Genomic DNA, 11,232 nt, shown 5'->3' with positions numbered 1-11,232 from the left:
GTTTTCCAATATGACCCTGCGGGTAAGGGGGGGATGCCCTCTGAGGGAGTCGCGAGAAGTCACGCAAGAGCAGCACGCGAAAGGAGACGCGAGAGCAACCCCAGGATTTGCTGGCGAACTTTTGTTTGATTTGAAACTACATAGCAACAACCCCAACCCTCAATCGGAAGTCAAGCGTTTGGAGTCAGTGCCCCAACCTCTAACCTTAGCCCTAACCGTAACCCTAGGGCGCGATCCATTCAACCAAAATTCCAACCGGTCCGACCGGGAAAAGTGGAACACCTCAAAAGGTGGACCCGTTTTTTCGAAACTTTTCCGGTTGGACCGAACCGATCCATTGAGTTTTGGAGCGAAATTTCCGGAAATTTTGGTTGAATGGATCGCGCCCCTAATCACTATTTCAGTGCTAACCTTCGCGGCCTAGCCCTCGGCTGGTTGTGAGTGCTCGCAACCGACTAGGTTGTGTAAACTTCATAAGGTGTCCAAGGGGACAACGAGGAGCTTGGGTCGAGTTTGGGATGTATTCAAAATGGCTTCCCTGACCTGTATCACAAATATAAAAAAACAACTAATGTTTTTGCTTTAACGACGAAATGAATATGCTTCGCAACAAAATAGACTCACTGGCAAAAGAATCAAGATACGGAAGCTCCATACATCGTTAAGATAGTAAGTTTGTCTGTAGACGAAGGATAAATATTAATACGGGCGGTATTTGATGAATAAGGGTTTGTTTTGTTAATATTTATCTATGCGTGAAACATTTCGCTCAGATGAAGCTTTTGCAGTGATTTCGTGATAAATTTTCTGTATTGATACAACGATTAGTTTTAGTCACTCTGGTCGGAAAATATCGATTCCGAAGAACCAAATATCTGCAAATTTTGATATCAAGAAATAAGTATTCGATCCTGCGCACACCCAGCTGGGACAGTCATATCAGTAGCGATGAGTCTCTTTTTATTAAGTGTATATTTTGTTATTTCCGGCAGGACTGTGAAACAAGTGACCTGGGTGCATTTGCTGAAAAAGGACCCATGCGGAAGAGGATGAAACTTTGGATGATTGAACCTATCAATCTTTTGAACTATCAACTCACTGTAGAAGTTCTATGCGCACAACACACAACGTAAATAATTAGCTTGTTATATGGCATGGCGGCTTTGAACAATGGCAGCACAATAATGCCTTCTACTGCACCCCTCTTCAGTCCCACTTCTTCACCAAGCAAGGATCAAGGTGGCCTAGTGTTTGTTGTCTTGTCATGCTTGTGTGCAAGTTTATGGGTGATCTACATCACATTTTATCATTCTCGAGTTATGGGATACATCCTCACACGACTGATTAACTTCAAGTACATAAATAATGGACAGTATTTTAAAATTGGTGAGTGTAACAAACAGCCTTAAGTATTATGTTTTACTTATCTGTATCATGTCGCAAACAAACAATGCACCTAGTTCATACCAGTCAAAGGCAAAGAGAATTTTGAATACACTGACTTTATTAATCAGTGTAAAGTTGCGTGACAGTTTCTCTTGTGGCATCTTGTACCGTGCGAGCAGAGGCTACATTTTCACTGTGTGAGCTGTCGTGCGAAAAGTAGCCTCTGCCGACAGCCGTTCAACTTTGTATCATGCATGCGTGAAATTTGTCACGTGATTTGCAAGTGAAATTAATCGTCAGGTCTGTTGTCAAATGGCATGAGTTTGGCAGGAATAAAAAAGTTGCGACATCTCTGATCTGTTAGGCAAGACTCACGGAAGACTCGCACAATGCTCTAAACTGGTCAAGAACAGGAAAAAACCCATTTTTTAATTTATTCGTCCAGCTTTCTGGACAGATTTGAATGGTTGTCGGCAGAGGCTACTTTTCGCACGCCAGCTCACACAGCGAAAATGTAGCCTCTGCTCGCAGGATAGGCATCTTGTGTCCTTAGGAGATACATGTGCTCTGTGATTTCCATTAAAAACTAAGATTTTCTAGTCACCTGGGTGCAAAAGTCAGACATCAGGAGCCCCAGGTGTTGCTAAAGCACAGTCTTAGAGTGAATTGAGTTGGGGAATGGTGATATACAATGTAGAGGTAAGGAAATTTGAGTGAAGGAGGATTTAACAGAAATAAATAATGGTAATTGAACTTAGTGGAGTGCAATTTGGTCTGAAATCATACGCGTGATTTCAAAATCGAATGAGCGCAGCGCGAGTTCGATTTGAAATCACAAGTATGATTTCGGACCAAAATTGGTCGACACGAAGTTCGATTACCACTTTATTACATCCATTTTGAAATCGCATAATTTAGTCAGTACTAATATTTTATTGATCGAGTAGCTGGTTTCTTAAAAAGCGGAAACAAAAAGGCTTTTACATCTCATTTTGTATTCGAAACAGAAATGATGCAATATAGAACAAAAATAGTGCGATTTAAAACAGAAATGATGCGATTTAGAACATGAATGACGCGATTTGGAACAGATGCGATTTAGAGCAAAAAATGGTGCGATTTAGGAATAAATCACACTGCTGAGAGCCAATCAGATTGCACGGATAGCCAGTGATTTCAAAGTGGATGTAATAATAATAAAAACAGCTTTGGCTAATACTCTGATTACCAGATACAAAGTTTGAGGCATCAAAATAATGTTAAGCTACCATGCATTCAACTATAGCTTTTGAAGCCAAAGTTAATCTTTCTTTATGGACAGCTCTATACTACAGACAGCTTTCTATTAATTAGAGACGGATCTCTTTACCCCAAAGATGTCAAACTTCCATACATAAAGCATGATCACCTCTGTCGTAATGCAGACACTTCGATCAGTGCTTCATTGTCCATTTCAAGGAGGTTAATAATCTCATTACTTCATTAATATATCGGGACTGATGCCAGTGTTTGGGTCTGCCAGGAATTACAATATTTACATTGAAGTACAGTTATTTTACCTTCCTTTCACAGGGTCATTTTCCTTTTCGATATTATCTGGAAAGATTATGTTTAGAGATGTTGTGTATATAACACAGGATCTGAGCTTTAGGTAGGAACTGATAATGTTCTGTGTTGTTCATTCATATCACATGGTGGTTTAATAGTAAGATGTACACTGTCTTGTACTTGTTTTCACCTGTTTGTGCGCAGGACTAGCACTACATACAACATTTTTCATGACCAACTTACTCTATTTTGCCTAATTTAGTTCTTGTACAAGCACTACTCAAACTCTAATAAGTATCCTCCCCTGAATAAGCATTTAACCGTCAGCCAAACAAGCAAATTAGAACCCCACCCTTGAGTGTAAAGTGCCATTCTCTGTCCCCTGATTTTCTTTTAGTTATGCAGGAAAGCCTCTTTTTTGATTTTTAACATCACTGGCATTAATGCAGAAGAGCCTTTCTTCTTCACAAGTCTGCTAGAGTGCACATCATCAACGAAGTTTTAACAATAAGAACATTTTTTTGGGAAACCTCGGGGCTCAAAATAATGGCCAGTGAAGAGACACTTGAATGGCCAAAAACTTCACTCGCCGGTCATGTTGACTGTCATGCATGCATTCTCATTCTTGAAAAAAGAGCCAAATCCTAACCTACAAATCTTACATTGTGTCTCCTTGTAAAAAAATACAATCTAGTTTACAAATAGAAAATTACACAATTAGGAAAAGTCGCCTTTTCCCCCAATATTTTGACCAGTCATAAACGAGACTTGACTGAGAAAAAAATTTCTTTGGCCATTCATCTTAATCCGGAACCTACTTCACCAAGAAAAAACTTGTGCTCTTTAGTGGGGGTCTGTTGTTCTTAAATTTGTTTGTTTAATTTTTAGGGTCATTGATGGAATAGCAATCTTCAAGTATTGGTTACCATATAAACCAGCAGTTTCAAAGAAACCTTACCAGCTTGTCCCTCCAGATAGTGGTGGGTACATGTAAATGTTCTTTTAACTGTGATTTAATATATCATAAAGTGCCACAAGTTATAAGTTCCCCCAGTGATAGGCCTATCTACTTGTAAACAAAACTACATCCAAATGTAAGCTCCCCTCCCCCTAGATATAGGCTCCCCGAAATGTTTTCATATGAATTTGATTTATTATAAAGTTTTGAAGGTTAATTAAAAACCAGTGAATGCAAAACATATCTTCAAGCACTTTTTCCATCCCACAACAACAACAACAACAGTAACAACCAACCTTTTTATTTGCCAAGGTAAAAACGTTTACAAGAACATAATAAATTAAAAGTAGATGAGGCAAAAAAACTACCCAGAATAGCAAAAACTAAACAAGCTGAGTAGTTACAATAATCAAATTGCTTTCAATGGAGTAATCGTCACACATAAAAGATACAGAGGAGAAAGAGAAAATGCCTTTATCATTTATTCTCTCAACACATTCTTTAAGGAAATGTATTGAGATCAGTTTGGAGAATTTGTATGTGGATATTGGGTCTAATTAAAGGGTTAATGACAAAATGTCTAAGTTTAAATAGGATGCCAAATGCCTCTTGAAATTTTCTTACCCACCTCATTTGTATGTTTTTTTTTTCACTTCAAAAAACAATCAATAATAAGACCTACAATCGGCGACAAAAATAGTTGAGACACTTTGCCCTAAAGGGGCTTCCTGACATTCTACCAACTTCCAAAGGAGAAAATAAAGCTTTTCTATTGCTGCACAGGCCCGCCTGAAATTTTTAATCTGATAGGTTGAGGTTTTCTCTGAGGAGGGCAAAAGTTCTCAATAATTGTACTTAATCATACATGTAAACCCCCTTAGATACATCATGTATAAGCCCCTCCAACAAAGAAGTATAAGTGTAGGGCTAAAAATTGGCAGTTTGCGGTAGTTATGCTCTCCCCACTAATTGTGCATAAACTGTTTGAAAGCTTGTATGCACATTAACTTGTTTGCATCTCTACATCATCATATAAGACTGATAATGACTGATAGATATACATGCCACTGGTTATTTTCTTCTAAACAGATAGCGATGTCAAGCATCGACTTATAGTGAGTCTAAATGGCCTAGAATACCATGTTTACAACAGGTGAAAATTGATTTGATTTATAATGAATTCTGCATTGCATAATTTAGAAAATATGAAATATAATAATCTCATATATGGCACTTTAAAAAAAAAACAAGGATTAATACAGGTTTGTAAAAATTTTAAGTAACAAGTGTGTACATGTGATTTTATTTTGTCTCATTTTTTATTTATGATTTAGGTCACACTTATACAATAAACTTGAAGAGCTTTTCAGAGTTGAAAGATATGGAGGTAAGCGAATGGTTTAGGCAAAAAATGGCCTTCTTTCCCCCTTTTTTGTTTCCTGTAAGTGTTATATCATGATCATAACAAAGTTATTGTCATCATTACGTCTGCACTCACCATGTTACCCCACTTTTAACAGACCAGTGTGAAAGTGTGTTCTCTGTATGTTAATCACATAGTCAATACTGCACTGTAAGTTACATCTACATGTATGATTTAGATGATGTTGTACAGATGTACATTCAATATTGTTTGGTTTGATTATCCTTGACTAGTGTTAGGAATGTGATCCTTATAAATTTATAAATCATCTTTCATAACACTAATAAAATAAATATTGTGTTCAAAATTTCATAAGATGCTGCCAAATCGGCCCAGAATATTTCTGCCATAAATGCAGCTGCAGAACCAAAGGCTGATGTTGAGAAGGGGTGAGTCCTGTGTGACTTTTGCATAGATACCAGGGACATTCAGCACTTTTGAAAGAAAGAGAAACTTGAATTCCAGAGCAGCTCTCACATTTTCTTGCCTGGCGCCACATCTTACTTATCTTAGCTAATGATTTTGTTAGAGGATGACTTGCATGGACTCTTGCCCATTGGGCTAGTAAGCTTTCAAAAAGTTACTTGCTCAGCAAGAAAATCCTCTTGTCCCGGACTATCATACAAGACTTTTTTCGAGCCCTGACATCATGATGTGTTTCTCATTTTGTGGACAAGACAATTAAACATGTGTTAAATAATAAAAAATAATAATAAAATAAAAAATAAATAAGTAAATAAAATGATCTGTCTGTCTGATCCCAGTCAGAATGGCCATCTCATGTAGGGAAAAGAGACAAAAGCGGTACAGTGTAAATGGTCATTAAAGCAAGCTAAGGGAGAATGTATTTGCTGTGAAAAAAGAAGGGATTGATATTGAACATAGTGGTGTTGTTGGCAGCATTTTGACTGTTATAATAAATAATCACTTTTAAATGTAAGATTAAAAAAATTAATGAAATTAAAGACATATCGTCTTGCCATGAAAGCACAAGGAAAAGTCCAGGATCTCAGATTGTTCTTTGTTGCCCGCTCTCATTAACTCTTTCATATTAATTTCATTAGCAGAGTTATCTGTTTTGAAAATGTGCATCTTACATTGTTTATATTAGGAAAGAGGAAGTTTCTGCCAGTGGACTGCCATCATGGCTCCTTGAGCTGGTTCCATCAGTCAAATATGACATCAACAATGTAAGTTACTGGTTCTGTGTATGACTGTGTTGCTGTCAACAGTGTGCTGGCATAGGATCGCCCTCATGACAAAAAGGAAATAAACAAACAAACCAAAAAAAATAACACAATACACCAGCAAATACAAATAATTTAATAATTTTATTCCCTAGTCCTGCTGTCCCTCTAAATGGTTTGGGTAGCTACTTTGATCTTCTCAGCTACTTTGATTTTCTGTTTTTGTCGCAGGGGAGAGTCGCATTTGGAAACAAATTATTGGAGACAACATTGTGTTTCAAATTTGAAAGTGCCTCAGGAATCTACACTACATCTCAGGTAGAAACATAAATAATTGAATCAATAAGTAACTCTTTCCCATGCTACATCCCAACAACAGTGATTTTAACTATCTTTGTTCTGAATACAGTTGTTAAATTTTGTATCATTAAGTTGATGACTTCATGTTGTTGTAATATTTCTTATTATAGTAATTAAGAACATATTAATGTCTCTTTTGTTTCCTTTGATAGGCCAACTCTTCTCTAGATGAGTTTATGCACATCATCAAGTGCCAGGGAAAAAATGTCCGAGTCATGCTGTCTCCCAGTCCCTCCTATAATGGACCCCGAGATGAGTAAGAACACTCTACATGTTGACTTACCTTTCCGTTGTGAGACACTGTTATATAGTAGTTTAAATTAAATCTTACATAGTACACTGTATAAAATTGAAGTTAGATTTTTTCCAGCAACTCTCCCTGATTATCTGAGAGTCTCCTAGCCATGGATAGGGACTGAATTTCCTGGTCTTCTGTGTGGGTCACCAATATCCTCAGCAAAAATTGATTTTTAAGCTCTTTTGCACTATAAAGACAGGCTGGAATTTACAGTTTACTTATTAAATAAAAAATTAAATGCGACCGACAAAATTATTATGTTCATGTTATGTATCTACCTCATATATGTTTAACACAACGAATGAAAGTGATTTGAGGACTGGGTAAAGTTGTGTTTGTTTGTGTTCAGTCAGATCTCCAGTGTCCATTGAATATTGGTTAATTATTTATACTTTCTTTTGAACAGACCTCCTCGTTACATGGGGGAAGGATTTGTGGTTCTTGAAACAGCAGATTGCAAAATAACATACTACCAAGATGAACCAGGTCAGATGAGTCATTAAATTTTAGCCTGTTATTTCTATTTATATGAGCTGTTGCATGAGGCCTTCAGGTCTTAAGGTGACATTGTCCAGAGCTTTTTTCTGTCGTTTCCGTTTCATTTTGCATTAAGTAGACAGGCAGTTAACACAGTATCATGTGTGAGGAAAGGAAGCAAGTACTTTGTATGCTTCATTGCAGAGATTGTAAATTCCTTCACCGCTTTTTTCCAAAATCAATCAGATATAACTTTTCCTTAACAGGGTGCAAAGAAAGTTGGTTTTACAGCTTGCCATTTGGCCAAGTTGCTGCTAGTATGTACCAGCCCCAAGAGTCTTTAAAGCAGCCCCAAATAATTTTTCATGGGCAGCATTGATTACAGTTCTGCTGTATTTTAAATTCCTTCTCCCCCCCCTCCCCCCCAAAAAAAAACCACTTGCCCTTCGTTCAAGTTAAGAACAGGATTCACTAGCCCAATTTATTTAATGCACAATACACCAACCCCGGGCTGTCGGACACGACTTTCTTTACACACTGCTTAAACTAGGTTGTAAAGCCCTCCTCCCTAAAAAGAGCCATTGAAAAAAAGGCATAATCCTCTTCAAATAATTAACCTTGTCATGTCCACTGAGGAAAATGGTTGTTAGTGCAGTGTTCGTTAAGCCTTACACTGTATACAGCTGTACATTGTAAAGCTTCAGTTTGATGGAGTTTGAATCTGCAACTTCAGGTAAACATTTGATGCTCTCACTACTGAATTGCCAGGAGACTGAGCTAGAGCATTTACTGAGATCACTTGCTGAATTGATTTCTTAAGGATAAACTTATTTATTTCTTTGAAAATACGTGTATTATTTTTATTTCATTAGTTATCTTTTATGCTTGTGTCAGGTGTTGCACCTGAAGTGATGGCCGAGAATGAAGCTGAATTACCCGACAGTGATCCTCACTGGGGCATTGATGTCGTCTTCTTGAAAAATACCACACTGTGTTATGGTCCCTGGGTGGACAGACAGAGGTGATGTACCGTAGCTACATGTATTCTACTATAACCATACCACCACTCACACCACACACCAGGGGACAAGTTGCAGCAACACTTTGCTGCAACAGAACCGTCTTCTTATGTGTACAGGTCTGGCAACTAGTTGCAGCAAAAAATCGTTTGTGTGTGCTGGAAAATGTTTGTGAAGATCTTTGTCTCTGCTACATAGTTTTGTTGCCGTGACAAGTCGCACAAATTGTGTCTGATTTGATTTTTTGCATCATGTTACATCAACAAAATTCTGTTGCAGAGACAAAGATTTTCACAAAAATTCTCCTGTACAAACGAAGCGATTTGTCACTGCGATGTGTCGCTGCAACATGGTGATTCAACTTGTGACCTGTATACAAGAAGTGATCTGTCGCCACGACATGTTACTGCTACAGTGCACTGGTTGCCCGACCTGCACGAAAGGAATGATCTGTCACCAAAGACATGATTGTTGCTGCAACTTGGCCTCATTTTGAAAGTGAGGGTTTTAGGAACTCAGAAGTGGCCTATTTTCTCTAGGACTCTGACCTGTCAATTCAAGTCAGTGTTAAGCTCTGTTTAATGATTGATTTAATCCCTCTTTTGTGTTTTCGTGCCAACAGAGATGCATTGCAGAAGTTTTTTTACCCATTTGACTACCAAGAGCTTTCCACCACAAAACCCCTTGAACCGGGCCAGAGGCGCGTTCACACTGGACTGGATGTCAAATTCACCTTCGAGTGTGATACTACTCTAGATATTTTATTCTCGAAAAACAGGGTATGCGCTGCTATCACGTTTTCATCCACATTAAAAGGGATAGAACCTGGGCACTTAAAAAGAACAACCACTTCCTGGAAGCCATAGGCGATATACGTGTAGTTATAGTAACTTTACCTTGCTCAAGAAGTGCAGTGGAAAATTAGACTCTGTAATTTATGAAATAATTTTCATATGCTATGCTACTATTAAAAGGGTGTTTTTCAAATAGGAAACGAGCTTCTTTTGTGAAGAAATTTCCTCCTGAAGATGTACTTCAAGTTTCACTTTACACCGATCGCCACCAGGTTATCAAGATGAATGTGTACTGGAAAAAAGCTCGTATGCATCATCATTTTCTTTACATGTAGTACAATCATTTTATTAGGGGTTCATATTCTTGTACATGTATGGTAACCAGTCACCTGGCTACCAAACCATCTCGCCAACAACAAAGTCGCCATCAAGAAGTAAACTCGCCACCAAGACACAATCTACTCATCCAAGATTAAACGATATCTTTTACGATAACCCCTGTCGATCAGTGGAATGTTATGTAATGCCCATGGTGCTTGACTTGCTCACAATCTTCCAAGATGTGCAAGCTGCACAGTTGGTGGCGAGTTGGTTGGCTGCGAGTTGACTTCTTGGTGGCGAGTTGGATGATGGCGAGATGACCGTAAACCTCTTGTATATATGTTGTTTAAACAGGTCACCAAAGCGGTTCACCTCTGTGTAGTGTCAGGTTCCCTTGTACGAGTTTACCAGCCCTGGACTGTGAATGAATATGGTTACACTACCTCAGTTGTGGCTAAATTATTTCAAGTTGAGGCCACAACCAGCCTGGCATACAGACAGCTTATTGAAGCAGATGCGATTGATGTAAGAGAATACAATATGTAGTTGCCTTTATTCTTTATACATACATATTAGGGACCTTGACATCCGAGGAAGGCAAAGGCGGCAAAAACGTCCTTTCATTTATATTTGGCTTCAGCTGGCCTTAAATACCGTAAAATTCCGAAAATAAGCCCCTCCATGTATAAGCCCCTCCCAATATAAGCCCCCCAAACCGGTAACGCGAAAAACCCTCCGCTAAATCGCCCCTCCAAATATAAGCCCCCCCGGGGGCTTGTACGTGGAAAATTGCCCTCAAATACAAAGTAAAACAAAGCCAAAAAGGAAAATTTACTTCCAACTATAAGGTTAGCCCAATCGATTTTGAAACGTAAATTTCCCTCCGTAAATGATAATAATAACGCGAATATTTATACAGGATAACCTATCAGTTCTAATAAAAAGAACTGTTATCAAAAGGGTCCTGTAATTATCTCATAAATAGCTGAAAAATAAAAAAATAAAATCGAAAAAGGAAGATAGAATAAAATAACACTAAGAAATCTAAGATTTAAAAATCAAAATCTGTAAAAATCATCGACTTACAAGACTGAAAAGAGTTATGAATTATGGAATACTATTGAAATAATTGTTTTAAATTACTCTTAAAAAGAAACCTAGAATTTACAGTTCTTAAATGCCGAGGTAAAGTATTATAAACTAGAGCCCCTTGAAAGGCAAAACTTCTCCGTCCAAATTCTAATTTGGTTTTGGGAAGTTTTAGTGAACACCCATTGTTTCTAGTGTTAATGTTGTGTTCAATTTTTGTAAAATACCCTTTAAAAGGGGTACAGACATTATCCTGAAGACAATCAAACACAAGCTGGCAAGACTGCCTCTTTATTAAACTCTCCACTGTCTGGACTTGATAATTTCCACCAATGACTTTCTGACTTCGATGTTCACCCCTCCGAATATAGG

At 37.9% G+C, this 11,232-nt stretch overlaps 1 protein-coding gene across 1 annotated transcript in view; it reads left to right on the top strand.

Moving 5' to 3' along the window:
• Positions 1-528: 528 nt before the first annotated feature.
• The window catches only part of LOC140948654 (bridge-like lipid transfer protein family member 1), a 54,547-nt gene continuing 43,843 nt past the window's right edge, over positions 529-11,232 (top strand). The window contains exons 1-14 of the mRNA XM_073397926.1: positions 529-669; positions 993-1,386; positions 2,959-3,037; positions 3,823-3,914; positions 4,982-5,045; positions 5,227-5,279; positions 5,632-5,704; positions 6,427-6,505; positions 6,734-6,820; positions 7,015-7,118; positions 7,567-7,646; positions 8,532-8,658; positions 9,279-9,435; positions 10,126-10,296. Coding sequence (XP_073254027.1) covers positions 1,155-1,386; positions 2,959-3,037; positions 3,823-3,914; positions 4,982-5,045; positions 5,227-5,279; positions 5,632-5,704; positions 6,427-6,505; positions 6,734-6,820; positions 7,015-7,118; positions 7,567-7,646; positions 8,532-8,658; positions 9,279-9,435; positions 10,126-10,296 — 1,398 coding nt within the window. The 5' untranslated portion in view covers positions 529-669; positions 993-1,154. The remainder of the gene's footprint in view (positions 670-992; positions 1,387-2,958; positions 3,038-3,822; positions 3,915-4,981; positions 5,046-5,226; positions 5,280-5,631; positions 5,705-6,426; positions 6,506-6,733; positions 6,821-7,014; positions 7,119-7,566; positions 7,647-8,531; positions 8,659-9,278; positions 9,436-10,125; positions 10,297-11,232) is intronic.

Source organism: Porites lutea, chromosome 9, assembly GCF_958299795.1.
Source record: "Porites lutea chromosome 9, jaPorLute2.1, whole genome shotgun sequence".
Taxonomy (NCBI): Eukaryota; Metazoa; Cnidaria; class Anthozoa; order Scleractinia; family Poritidae; genus Porites; species Porites lutea.
Note: the sequence above shows the minus strand (reverse complement) of the source record. Positions and strands in the feature narration are given on the sequence as shown.